Source organism: Tachyglossus aculeatus, chromosome 10 (assembly GCF_015852505.1).
Source record: "Tachyglossus aculeatus isolate mTacAcu1 chromosome 10, mTacAcu1.pri, whole genome shotgun sequence".
Classification (NCBI taxonomy): Eukaryota; Metazoa; Chordata; class Mammalia; order Monotremata; family Tachyglossidae; genus Tachyglossus; species Tachyglossus aculeatus.
In genome coordinates this window covers 36,135,355-36,149,710 of record NC_052075.1, presented here as the reverse complement: position 1 = coordinate 36,149,710, position 14,356 = coordinate 36,135,355, and the positions used below count along the sequence as shown (strand labels likewise).

The window sequence follows — 14,356 nt, the reverse complement described above, 5'->3', positions numbered from 1 at the left end:
CAGCCCATACCACGCCCTTCTTGTGCTTGACATCTGCAGTTCCTAGATGATCCCAAACTAAGCAGGGGGGTTAATCTCTCAGAGGGCAGGAATTGAACGCAATTTTTATCAATAGGAAAAAATGTCACCACAAAAAGGGAACTTTTTCAATTCAAAGGGAACTCCACTGGTGAAAACCAAAGCCCAACACAGAAAATGCGGGGAGGGCTGGCTTGGCAGGACAGCAGAAACAGCATAAAAAATGCAATAGGTTGATGGATAGAACAGAGTTCTGCTCTCAGGAAGCACTTAAACACTATTACTTCTATGGCTACTTTTTGCTCCTCCCTAGCACAGTTTGATCTCAGGCTTCAAAACCCAGCCAAGATTTGTCCATCACAGGCCTCCAGACTCGCCAAAGGGAAAATGAGGACATATTGGGATATGACAGTTAAAGGAGGAGAAGGAGTATGCCCGCTATAGAGTGGAAAGAAAGAAAAGGTCATGAGAGATGGGAAACGAATGGAGAAACATGACCAGAGGGAAAAGGTGAGTCGACAGTCACCAGGAGAAGGGAGGCAGAATGTCGGCAGGACCTGGCAGAGCTGCAGCTTTGCTCAAGAGCAGAGCCTCTGACGCCAGACATCCCAGAATGAACAGAAATGAACAGCTAAGTGAAAGATCAATATCAGACTGCCCTTGAGACATCGATTTCCTGTAGATATTCTTGCTTGCACCTATAAATAGATCCCAGGGTCCGGCATACTATTCTGGAAGTCACAGAAGCTGTGGTCCATCCTCAGCTGGTTCTCTCCAACCAGAAAAGGCTTGAGCCTGAAACTCTCCCTCTCTTCACAGCAAACCATTGTAGGTGGTGAGCAGGAGAATTGGAGAAGGGAGCAGAGTGTTTAGTAGGGAAGCAGGACAGAAGGGCAGGGTGGGCAGAGAGCAGGTGGCAAAGACCAAACAGATCAAAAAGACCCAATCAGGGCTCTTTTTAGTTCTGACTGGAAAAGTCTTCCCTCTTTTCAGGCCTCAATCAATCAATAGAATGTTAGGGCCTGCAGTGGGCAGAGCACTGTACTAAGCATTTGGTGGACTACAGTAGTAGACAAACAGAAACTCTTCATCATTGACTGTAAGGCACTCAATCAGCTCTTCCCTCCTTTCTAACCTTGCTAATCTCCCACTAAAACTCAGTCCACAATTCACTTCCCTAACACCAATCTATTCACTGTACCTCCATCTCTTCTATTTTGCCGACGACCCTTTGCTCATAATCTCCCTCTGGGCTGCAACGCCCTCCCCTATCAGATGACAAGTCACCACTCCAGCTCAGAACAGTGCTTGGCACATGGTAAGCACTTAACAAATACCATAATTATTATTATTACCTTCAAAGCCCTAGGAAAATCACACTTCCTCTAAGAGGCCTTCCCTGACTATTCATTCATTCATTCAATCATATTTCTTGAGCGCTTACTGTGTGCAGAGCACTGTACTGAGCACTAGGGGATTTCCCCCACAATTCACCCTCCCTGCTCCAATGCCCATGCACTTGGGTCTATATTCCTTAAGCCCTTTAATTCTCTCCCCACCACATCCACACAGCACTTAAATACTATAATAATAATTATGGTATTTAAGTGCTTACTATGTGCCAAGTACTGTTCTAAGCACTGGGATAATTGGGGTATTTGTTAAATGTTTACTGTGTGCCAGTCACTGTACTAAGTGCTGGGGTAGATAAAAGCAAATCTGGTTGGACACAGTCCCTCTTCCATCTGGGGCTCACAGTCTTAATCCCCATTTTACAGATGAGGTAACTGAGGCACAGATAAGTGAAGTGACTTGCCCAAGGCCACACAGCAGACAAGTGGCAGAGCCAGGATTAGAACCCATGACCTTCTGGCTCCCAGGCCCAGACTCTTTCCACTAGGCCATGCTGCCTCCCTATTTTCAATGTCTGTGCCCCCCCACTGAACTGGAAACTCCTCATGGGCAGGAACTGTATCTACTAACTCTGTTGTACACTACAAACACAGTGCTAAGCACTTAGTATAGTGCTCTGCACACAGTAAGCACTCAAATACCATTGATGACTTAATAATAATAATAATGATGATGATGGTATTTCTTAAGCGCTTATTATGTACCAAGCACTGTTCCAAGCACTGGGTAACCAGGTTGTCCCAAATGGGGCTCACAGTCTTAATCCCCATTTTACAGATGAGGTAACTGGGCAAGTCACTTAACTTCTCTGTGCCTCAAAGTCACACAGCTGATAAGTGGCGGAGCCAGGATTAGAACCCATGACCTCTGATGCCCAAGCCTATGCTCTTGCCACTAAGCCACACCACCATGCTCTGCATATTGTGAATGCTCAATAAATCTCCTTAATTGACTGATAAGATATGATCCCTGCCCTCCAGTAACTTGCAGTCAACCTTACTGCAAGTTCTGCTGCTCCCCATCTACAGTATTTTCCTATGAAGAGATGGCACTTCAGAAGGAGATCTGGGGTGAGCAGGGCAAGAAGTGATGATGATGATGATTATGGTATTTGTAAGCACTTTTCTGAGTCAACCACTGTACTAAATACTAAAGTAGATACACGTTAATCAGGTTGGACATAGTCCCTGTCCCACACGGAGCTCACACTCTAAGTAGAAGGGAGAACAGGCACTGAATTCCTTTTTTATAGACTAGGAAACTGAGGCCTAGAGAAGTGAAGTGACTTGCCCAAGGTCACCCAGCAGCCAGGATTAGAGCCCTGGTCCCCTACTTCTCAAGGTCCCCGCCCCTTCCACTAGGCCACATTGCTTCCCTGGGTCACCCATTCAGCTATCATCACCTGCACTACTGAAATCCTGAGGGGAAACGAAGCCCTCTCATTCCCCCGAGAGAAAGAGCACCTATGGGTAGCACTGGTCCCTTTGGGTACCAGGAAACCTGAATTCCACACAGGAGCATGCTGAAGGTTTCAGTAAGACTTTGATTCTGACACCTGACTCCCCTCAAGCCAGAGAAATAGGAACCATTCCACACAAGACCAGGACCAGGTCTAAGAGGTAGAGAGATACAGCCTCTCTAAATAATAATAATAATAATGATGGCATTTATTAAGCGCTTACTATGTGCAAAGCACTGTTCTAAGCGCTGGGGAGGTTACAAGGGGATCAGGTTGTCCCACGGGGGGCTCCCAGTCTTAATCCCCATTTTACAGATGAGGTAACTGAGGCCCAGAGAAGTTAAGTGACTTGCCCAAGGTCACACAGCAGACATGTGGCGGAGCCGGCATTCGAACTCCTGACCTCTGATTCCAAAGCCCGGGCTCTTTCCACTGAACCACGCTGCTTCTCTAATAAGGTGATCAGGTTGTCCCACAGGGGGCTCACAGTCTTAAATCCCCATTTTACAGATGAGGGAACTGAGGCCTAGAGAAGGTAAGTGACTTGCCCAAAGTCACACAGTTGACAAATGGTGGAGCCGGTATTCGAACCCATGACCTCTGACTCCCAAGCCCAGGCTCTTTCCACTAAGCCACGCTGCTTCTCTAAACTGTCAGCTCCTTGTGGGCAGGGGTGGTGTTTACCAACTCCACTGTATTGTACTTTCCCCAAGCATTAATACAGTGCTCTGCGCACAGTAAATGCATAATAAGATAGAGAAGCAGTAGAGCCCAGTGGAAAGAGCACAGTCCTGGAAGTCAGAGGACTTGGGTTCTAATCCCAGCTCTGCCACTCATCTGCTGCGTGACCTTGGGCAAGTCACTTAATTGCTCTGGGCCTCAGTGACCTCATTTGTAAAATGGGGATTAAGACTGTAAACCCCATGTGGGACACTGATTGTGTTCAACCTGATTAGCTTGTCTCTACCCACCACGTTACAGTACCTGGCATGTAATAATCGCTTAACAAATACCACAAGAACAAAAACAAAAATACTACTGATCGACTGATTGATTGAACTGGGTGTAGGGCACTGAATTGAATGTTTACTGTAGGCATAGCATTTTGCTAGGCACCTATGTGTAGAGGGGACTGTACTGAGCACCTACTGCATGAATAACATTGTATTAGGCATTTGCGAACATAATCTAGAAGTAGAAGACTGGTTCCTCTCCTTGGGGAATTTACAGTCCAATGGGAGACATAGGCTGGCATAGATTGCAAACCTTCAATTCGGGCAAAGGTAAGGGCAGAGAGAAAACTGATTATAAACAAAAGCGGGTGATGGAATAACTACATGAAATTAATTACCCGATAATCGCAAGAGGGCTAAGGGTAGCGATGGGATGACATGACCAGAGAGGTAGAGATTAATCAGAGATGCCATCTTAGAGGAGGTAGCTTTTAGAAGGGTCTTAAGGGTGGGAGGTGAGGGAGTTGGTGAGATAGGTTTGAACAACTTCAAGGCGGGGCGGGAGGGGTGTCCATTGGTTAATGGTGCTATCAGTAAATCACTCAATATCATTGATTGACTGCTCACTGGGTACAGAGCACTATACTAAGTGCTTGGTAGAGAGAATGATAGAGTTAGTAGACACGATCCCTGCCCTCAAGGTGTTGACGATCTAATGGGGAGAAATAGATACTAAAATAATTATATAGAGGAAGAAAGCAAGAGCTTATAAAGATATGTACACAAATCAGGAGCACCATAACTTACTGGAAAGAGCCTGGGTGGCCAGGAACCAGGACTCTAACCCGGGTTTCACCACTTACTTGCCTGTTGGGTGACCTTGGGCAAGTCACATCACTTTTCTGGGGCCTCAGTTTCCTCATCTGAGATAGGGATTCAATGATCTGTTCTCCCTCCTACTTGAGACTGTGAGCCCCATGTGGTACAAGGACTGGCTCCAACATAATTAACTTACCTACTCCAGCATTCAGAAGAGTGCTTGGTACATAGTAAGTGCTAGACAAATACCATAATAATAAATGCTACAGGGTGGGGTGCGAATATCCTGTGGGCATGGAATGTATCTTTTATATGGCTGTGTTGTACTCTCCTGAGCACTTAGTACAGTGCTCTGCACATAGTAAGTGCTCAATAAATATGACTGATCAATGGATTGAAGTGCTTAGGTGTCCTGGAAATGCTGAAGTGGCAGGAGGTTGTGGGGAGGGTAGGGGATAGGAGAGATCAATTGTAACTTGATCACCTTGTAACTTCACCAACGCTTAGAACAGTGCTTTGCACATAGTAAGCGTTTAATAAATGCCATCATTATTATCATTATTATTATCAATCAGGGAAGACCTCCTGGATGAGGAGTGATTTCAGCAGAGCTTTTAAGATGGAGAGAACAGTGATCTGCCGGATATGAAGTGGGAAGGAATTCCGAGAAGGAGCAGGGGGATGGTGAGCAAAATGGACACCTGTGCTTTGACTCAATCAATCAATCAATGGTATTTTCTGAGCCCTTACCGTGTGCAAACACTATAACTAATCACTTGGAAAAGTGCAATAGAGTTAGCAGATACAATCCCTACCCTCAAACAGTTTACCATCTAGCAGGGGAGACAGAAACTAAAATCAATTCCATCTAAAGGAATCGACAAGATTCCTTTAAGATGAAATGCTTGGTTGGTATCTAGGACTTCCAGGGAAATCCAGTGAAACTGATCTCATGAGACAGTGCAGCCAATCACCACAGCCCCCATCCGAACCCGGAGAAACTCACGTCTCTCATCATTTTCACTGCTTCTCTTGTTCTTCCCAGCTTCCTCGCACACATGGCCAGCCTCCTCTTAATGTAGACCAAAACGTTTGTGTCTCGTCCTGGAGAAGAAGAGAGAAATGATGATTAAAACCAGAGAGTCTCCCCAGTCAGTCAATCAGTCAAGGGTGTTTATTGAGCGCTTACTGTGTGCAGAGCACTGTACTAAGTGCTGGGAAGAATAAGATACAATAGACACATTATCTGCCCACAACGAGCTTACAGTCTAGAGGGGGAGAACTGCTCCCCCAGCAAGCAGCCAATAAGAGGAAGATAGAGTACAAGGGATCGTCTCACAAGGCTAGTGGGGACAGGCAGTGTGGCCTAGTGGATAGGGCATGGGTCTGACAGTCAGAGGACCTGGGATTAGAACCCAGGTCTGCCACTTGTCTGCTTCCGTAGGCTTAGGCAAGTCATTTATCTTCTCTGTGCCTCTGGTACCTCATTTGCAAAATGGGGATTAAGCCTGTGAGCCCCTTATGGGACATGGACTATGTCCAACCTGATTGGCTTGAATCTACCCCACTGCTTCCTACAGTGCCTGACACATAGTAAGCTCTTAAGAAATTTCATTAAAACAAAAAAAGAAAGAAAAAAAAAAGAATTCTCCAGCATTCCCCTTAACTGGGGCATAGGACCCTGCCCTAGGGACAACCAAGTTGGGGTGAATGAGATGGGGTTGATGGGGGCCAGGGCCCCCAAGAGTTTCCAGCTGGGGGTGGAGCTACTTTTTTTGCCTTTCAAGCAGCCAGGGCCAACTTCCTGACCTCATTCTCCCGGGCCTCTGACAAGACTGTGTGACCTCGGGCAAGTCACTTAACTTCTCTGTGCCACAGTTATTTCATCTGGTAAATGGGGAATAAGACTTATGAGCCCCACGTGGGACAGGGAATTTGTCTAACCTGGTATCTACCCCAGGGCTCAGTACCGTCCCTGGCACATAGTAAATGCTTAAATGCTACAAAAAAAAATTTAAAAAAAGAAAAATAAAGAAAAAAAAAGATCTCTGAGCTTTTGAGGGTCAGGACCAGGGGCTCAGTCCTCTAATTCTGTTGCATGTTCTCAAACCTCAGAAGAGTGCACTGTAAGGAATAGAGTTCAGTACAGTACTCTATGGACAGCAGGCCCTCAGTACAGTGCTCTGCACACAGCAGACACCAAGTACAGTGCTCCGTACGCAGCAGGCCCCAAGTACATTCTTTGACACACAATAGGCAACCAGTACAGTACTCTGCACACAGCAGGCACCCACTAAATGCACCGCATACCGCAAATCCCAAGACAGTGCTGTGTATACAGCAGGAGCCCAGTACAGTGCTCTGTATACTGACGACCCAATGGCAGTGCTCTGTGTGCAGTATGTGCTCGCTCAATACCGATCAATCAACAGTCAATCATACCTATTGATATGAATCAACAGTCAATCATACTAAGCACCTGTAAGAGTACAATACAACAGAGTTGGTAGACACATTCCCTGTCCACAAGGAGTTTCCAGTCCAGATGATGATGATGAGCAGGGCTGAGAAGCCTCTGAATTGTGTGTCTTGAACCTGCCAGAATTTTGAAGCCTGCTTGCCCACCTACCTGCTACCCCCAATAAGCCTCACCCTTCTTTACACCTCCCCAACTTACTATGACAACCTCTCATGTGTGCAGCAAAGGTCATTAGGTCCGAGAGCCAGGACTAGTTCCCCACAGAAGGTTACATGGCTTCACCTCAGGTAACTGAAGCTGACCTAGTGGGAAAAGCACGGGCCTGGGAATCAGAAGGACTTGGGTTCTAATCTTGGTTCCGCCACTTCTCTGCTGTGTGACCCTGGTCAAATCATTTCACTTCTCTGTGCCTAAGTTTCCTCAACTGTAAAATGGGGAATAAATATGATTTCACCCTCCTAATTAGACTGTGAGCCCTATGTGAGACAGGGACTGTGTCCAACCTGATTAACTTGTATCTGCCCCAGCTTGACACATACCTTGACAAATACCCTCATTAATACAATTTATAAGGAAGCCAGCTGCCCCCAAGAGGCCCAAGGCAGTATCCAGTGCCTCCAACTCTCGGTTTCCCCACCCCTAAATGGCCTCCTCCTATTACAGCACGTGTGTTGCATTAATGCCAAATGGACAAAGGGGTGAATTTCGGGCCGCATCTTGCTGAAGGCACTTTCCCTCCCGGACTCCAAGGCTGGGGGAGAAAGACCCTTGTTGAAATTCTGGCTGATATTAAACGGGTCCTGGGACCACTGACATCATGAATCCTCCCCCTGGGGCCCCAGAGAGGCCTCTCATCTCTCCGACGGCCGCGGATACGGCAGCAAGACACATTCTGACCGGACGCTGGTCCGTGCCGGATCAGGATGACCGCCCCGGATCAGGAAGACTACTCCGGATAGGGCCGACCACACCAGATCGGGGTGACCATGCCCGATTGGAGTAACCACACTGGATCGGGGTGCCCACCCTGGATCGGGATGACCCAGCCTTCGAGAAAGCGGCCACGAGTTCCAGCGATGGTTCGCCCGCTCCAATCACGTTCGGCCTCACGCCCCAGAATCGAGAGCCAAGGGTCAGGCTTTTATTTCATCATGCATGTCTTTTTAAATATGTTTCTCAAGCAGAAAAGCATGCAAACGCTTAATCCTTCTGTAAAATTACCATCTTTTAGAAAACATGACCAGCTGGCCCGCATTAAGCCCGTATATGATATGGAGTCATTAAGTGATTTGCAGAGCATAGTCCTAACGATCTCAAACTCCGAACAATGAAAACAAGATGTGGCTGCAACTTTTCCAAGTATCCATAGGTTACGTGAAAGATGTGGGACCCCACTTTCTGGAGAAATTAAGCAGTAGGTTGAAAGGGAGAAATTGGGGGGAAAGAAGCACAGGCAGAGAGGAAACAATTCCTTCACCTGGATTTCAGATAATGAAATCCTCTGTTATTTTGTGATCCCAGATATTTTTTATGGTACTTGTTAAGCACTTACTATGTGTCAAAAACTGTTCTAAGCATTGGGGTGGGTATAAGCTAATTGGGTAGGACACAGTCCCTGTACCTCACAGGGGCTCACAGTCTTAAATAGGAGGGAGAACAGGTATTGAATTCTATTTTACAGTTCAAGACACTGAGGCACAGAGAAGCAAAGTGACTTGCCTAAGGTCACACAGCAAGCAATTGTCAGAGGAGGGATTAGAACCTGGGTCCTCTGACTCCCAGACTTGTCCTCTTTCCATTAGGCCACGCTCTTTACATGTGAGTATCTGCAGCATCCATCGGGCTGCCTCTCGTGATCCTGCTTTTCAAACGGGATGTGAAGAGGGGTCGGGAGCAGAGGATCATTCAATTGTACGCATTCAATTGTATTTATTGGGCGCTTGCCATGTGCAAAGCACTGTCCTAAGGATCGTGCCAAGGGCGCTCTCTCATTGGGAAACCCAGATGAATGCTGTGTGATGGAGTGCTGGAGGGCGTTCAGGTTTTCATCCCAGCTGAGAGATCCATAGGATCACTATGGCAGGCATAGGCTGAATGAATGGAGCCTCCCCTGCTGCTGGTGATGATATTCACCGCCTCATCGAGAACCCCATGTGAGGACAAGGACTCCTCCAACCTATCGTACAGTGTCTGGGATGTAGTAAATGCTGAACAAGTACCATAAAATGATCATAAAAGAATAATAAATACTATTGACTGATAGAATTTAAAAAAAAAAAGACTGACCCTTGGGACATAGGCAATCCAGGCGGGGTCTCTGGAAGATAAGTAATCTGGTGGGTGTGGGCAGAACAGCAATGGAAGTGCTGAGAAGCGAGGGGTCAAGGGAGGTGAGGTGGAGGGAAGAGAGGGTGGGGCCAACCTCTAGCCCCCCAGGTTGAAAGGAAAGCATTTGGGGGAGAAAAGCACAAGCCGAGAGGAAACGATTCCATTCACCTGGGTTTCAGATTCATTCAATCGTATTTATTGAGTGCTTACTCTGTGCAAAGCACTGTACTAAGTGCTCAATTATGTAATATTCTGCCATTATGTGATTCCAGGTAAGTTTTGGGGGTTTTTTTGCACAGTACTCTATCAGGATTTTTTAATGAGGGACAGCCAGCGGCAGGGACAGAAGGTAGAGGGGAGTGCAGGATCCCCTGAGGTTACATTGGGATTCCGGTGGAAGGAGGAGGGGAAGGGAGAAGGGAAGGGAACCAGAACGCCTAACTCTGAATCAGGAGGTGGAGCAGGGAAAGGCCTATCTGAACTTACCCTGAGAAACAGGGGGCCCAGACAAGCCTACCAGCAGACACAAAAAGCCGCTCCACTGCAAGGGCCCGAGTCAGCCACAGCGGGCACAGCTAGGCCACCAGCCAAGACCCTCCTGCTCGGTGACAACTGGAAATGTGGGCTACTGTCTTCTAGATGTGGATGGGTAGCGGGGGCAGCGGTCCCTTCTCAGCAGGAAATCAAACGAACTTAGGGGCTAAGAGGGAAAAAAGACCATCTCCCTCAGACCAAACACCCAAGCCAAAATCCCAAAGGAGTTTCCATCCTTCCCAAAGGCCACCTATTAGAGCAGACTGAAGAATCGCTCTCCCTGTGGCTGTGGGGGGTATGTGGGAAGCTGCAGGGAAGGAGGGATCCTTACTGTGCTGGGCTTCGTACTGGGCCCCGTGATGTTGCAGTTGTTGGGAGCGTCTGTAGCAGCCCTCCCCGGCCTTCAGAGCCTGCTTAAACAGCTTCTCGGCTTCAACGATGGTCGTCGCTTCTTCTTCGGCCAGGAGGATGTAAGCGGTGGCACATCTGGGAAGAGAGAAGACTTTGAGAGACACATTTTGGCTCCTGGGCCATCCAACCCACCACTCTGCCTCTGCCCAGTTCTGGGACACTCAGAGGAACCGAGTAAGAGGGGCCAACTTGGTCTTCAATCCTCATCGATCGATCAATGGTATTTATTGGGCATGTACTGTGTGCAGAGCACTGTACTAGCTGCTTGGAAGAGTACAATGCAACAGAGTTGGTAGATATGTTTCCTGTGCATAAGAAGCTTAGAGTCTAAAGGAGCAGCTTACATGGATAGCGACTCCTTTCTTTTCCCTCATACCCCTGCCTTTCCCTCAAGGGACCCCGCATGGATCCCCTCACCCACGGATGTATCCAAACGCCCTTGGAATTGGGTGGCATGGCTGGTGGCCCAGCTGCCCATGGGAATGGCTTCCAAGTTTTCCCCTTTGCTGGATGACTATGGGTCTCCTTGTTAAATGACTGTCCTCCCCCTGTAACCTGTAAGCACCTCGTAGGAAGGGAGCAAGTCCACCAACTCGATGACAGTACTTTCCCAAGCACTTAGTTCAGTGGTCTGCATGTTGTAAACACTCAATAAATGCCACTGATGGATTGATTAATTGTGCTTGGTTGGAACCTCCGACGCTCAAGCTGCAATCCTGAAGCAATGATATCTGGAGAAAACCAACTCCATGGGGCTCTGTCCATCTCTTCCTGTTTTTTTGTCAGTTTCAATCTTGTCCCCCCACAGCTAGCACCTTTTGAGGTGGCAGAACCCGGAAGCTGCTCGTCTCTCCCTTATGGAAACTGCTACTCCACTGTTTGATCACCTCAGTTGCCCTTCGCTGGATGTTCCCTGGCTCTGAGAGATTCATTGCCAAAGCAGTAACCACCAGTAGAGAAGGGGTAAGGAAGAATTTCCAGAATGCTAGCATGCAAGGGGACCTAGAACTCTACAAAAGGAAATACACGTGACGTGTGACCTGGTTCCTTTTTTGCTGTATTCTTTCTAACAAAGCCAATAAGCCCACTACGGTCCAGGTGTGTAATGTGGGAAGACAGGGCCCTGCCTGGTACCTGGTGTGACTCTCCCTCACTTCCCCTCACTTTTAGACTGTGAGCCCACTGTTGGGTAGGGACTGTCTCTATATGTTGCCAACTTGTACTTCCCAAGCGCTTAGTACAGTGCTCCGCACACAGTAAGCGCTCAATAAATACGATTGATTCCCCATCAGCAGCATGGCCTAGTGGATAGAACCTGGGCCTCAGTGTCAGAAGACCTGGGTTCTAAGCCTTCCCCCCACCACCATTTATTTGCCTGCTCTGTGACCTTGTGCAAATCACTTTAAGCGGCATGGCGTGAAGGATAAAGCATGGGCCTGGGAATCAGAAGGTCATGGGTTCTAATCCTGGCTCTGCCACTTGTCTGCTGTGTGTGTGATCTTGGACAAGTCACTTCACTTCTCAGTGCCTCAGTTACCTCATCTGCAAAATGGGAATTGAGAATGTAAGCCCCATGTGAGACAAGGTCTGTGTCCACCCTGATAACCTTGTATCTACCTCAGCACTTAGAACGGTGCTTGCCGCACAGGAAGCACTTAACAAATGCCATCATGATTATTTTTACTCTCTGGACCTCAATTTCCTCCTCTGTAAAACGGAGTTTCAGTACCTGTTCTCCCTCCTACTTAGACTGTGAGCCCCATGTGGGACAGGGATTGTTTTCAACCTGGTTAACTTGTATCTACCCTAGCACTAAGCACTTAACAAATACTTTCTTTTTTTAAAAAAAAGCACTGCTGTGGAGAAGACCTTCACAGAAACCCAAAGTAGCAGAAGGCCCCATAAGCATAGTGAGAATGTGGAGACAGCCGGGGGTGGGGGGGTTCTCCTGCTTATGGTTGAAGAATTGTTCTTTGTGCTGAACTCCCCTTCCTCCTCTCCCTTCTGTGTCACCCAAGCACATAGGGAAGTAGCGTGGCCTAGTGGAAAGAACACAGGCCTAGGAGTCATAAGACCTCAGTTCTAATCCCAGCTCTGCTACTTGTCTGCTGTGTGACTTGGGCCAAATCATTTAACTTTTCTTTGTCTCTGCAAAATGAGGATTCAATACCTGTGCTCCCTCCTACTTAGACTGTGAGCTATCTTATATCTTCCCCAGTGCTTCAAAGACACTGTAATAAACACTTAACAAATACCACAATTATTATTATTACTTACATGGATCCGTTTCCTTCATACATTTTCACCCCACCCTCAGCCCCTTAGCACATATGTAAATATTCTGTAATTTATTTTAATGGCTGTCTTCCCTTTTAGACTGTAAGCTTGTTGTAGGCCGGAAACACATCTACCAACTGTTGTCTTGAACTCTCCCAAGCTCTTAGTACAGTGCTCTCTGCACACAGTACACAATAATTTTTTTTTACAGTATTTGGTAAGCATTTAATATGTGTCCAAAACTGTTCTAAGTGTTGGGGTAGATACAAGTTAATTAGGTTGGACCCATTTCCTGACCCACATGGGGCTCATGGTCTAAGTAGAAGGAAGAACAGGAGAACGGAGGCATGGAGAAGTTAAGTGACTTGCAAAAGGTCACACAGCAAGCATTCGGCTGAGCTGAGATTAGAACCCAGGTCCTCTGACTCCCAAGCCTGAGCTCTTTCCACTAGGCTAAGCTGCTTCTCTATTGATTGATTCTTTCCCTGAGTAGCTGCCCCCATTGTCCCTGTCCACATTTTAGAGTGGACTATCCGTGGACTAGGGACTGCATCTGCATCAATGTTCCTGCATGATTCCCCAGGGCTCAGCACAGGGCCCTGCACCTTGTAAGTGTTCAATCAACTGTCATAAGTAAACTATCAGTCACACACAGAGGGTTTCTGCACCTAAATGCAGTTCACTTTGTGGAAGACCACAGAAAGGAACTTAAAAATCAGTTTGTTTCTGATTGTAGCCACACCTTTCTAGTGGTTTTCAACTCCAAACCATTTTTGGATACCTCCAACTCAGCCACAGCCCAGTATGATGAGCTTTCCTTGCACAGGAAATCCTCAGATTTACAGAACAATCTAGGCCCTATGACTCTGCCTTAGGTCAAAACGTTTTAAGTCCAAACCACTTTTGTCATAGAAAAATGATTGGTTTTGTGTTTTTCTTGTTTCATCCTTCCTTAGGGGTCTATTTCCCCTCCCCATCCTTCTCCCTTATTCCTTATGTGTTAGCTCCTTGAGGGCAGGGATCGGGGCAAATTTTCCCAGAGCTAAGTACAATGCTTTGCACAAAGTAAGCACTTGAGAAATACTATTCCTGCTACCACTACTAAATATGGGATTGGGGTCCTGAAACAGTATGTGCTCCCCAAGTTTTCTGCCACAGTTCCTCAGAACTATGTTCCCAGTCAACTACAGATGAGTAGTACCACTCTTTTAAAGTATTTATATATACTATGACTTAGGGAGATTCCAAGGTAGGCTAGCAGACTTCTACTTCACTGGAAGTAAAGTGAGTGTGTCAAACTTCTCTGGTGATTCTGCCCGGGGATCAGGTAACTCCCAATCTCTGACCTCTTCCACTCTTGCCTTGCCTCCTGTTTATACTTTTCGATCAATCAATCAATCATAGTGAGAACTCACTATGTGCAGAGCATTGTAATAAGTAGTTGGGAGAGTACAGTTTAACTGAGTTAGTAGACAGGTTCCTGCTCCACAAGGAGCTTACAGTCTACAGGAGGAATAAGACATTAAAATAAGTTACAGATATGTAAGCTTGTTGTGGGCAGGAAACGGGTCTATCAACTCATATTTTGTTTTCTTGTCTGTCTCCCCCTCAAGACTGTGAGCCCAGTGTTGTGTAGGGACTGTCTCTGTATGTTGCCGACTTGTA

The 14,356-nt window shown here is 47.0% G+C and overlaps 1 protein-coding gene across 6 annotated transcripts in view; it reads right to left on the bottom strand.

Moving 5' to 3' along the window:
- Positions 1–14,356, bottom strand: part of ST7 (suppression of tumorigenicity 7) — a 215,423-nt gene that overhangs the window by 61,756 nt on the left and 139,311 nt on the right. For all 6 annotated transcript variants that reach the window (XM_038752200.1, XM_038752197.1, XM_038752196.1 and 3 more), the window contains 2 exons: positions 10,335–10,489; positions 5,669–5,766 (listed from right to left, as the gene is read on the bottom strand). In XM_038752200.1, the coding sequence (XP_038608128.1) occupies positions 5,669–5,766; positions 10,335–10,489 (253 nt within the window). The remainder of the gene's footprint in view (positions 1–5,668; positions 5,767–10,334; positions 10,490–14,356) is intronic.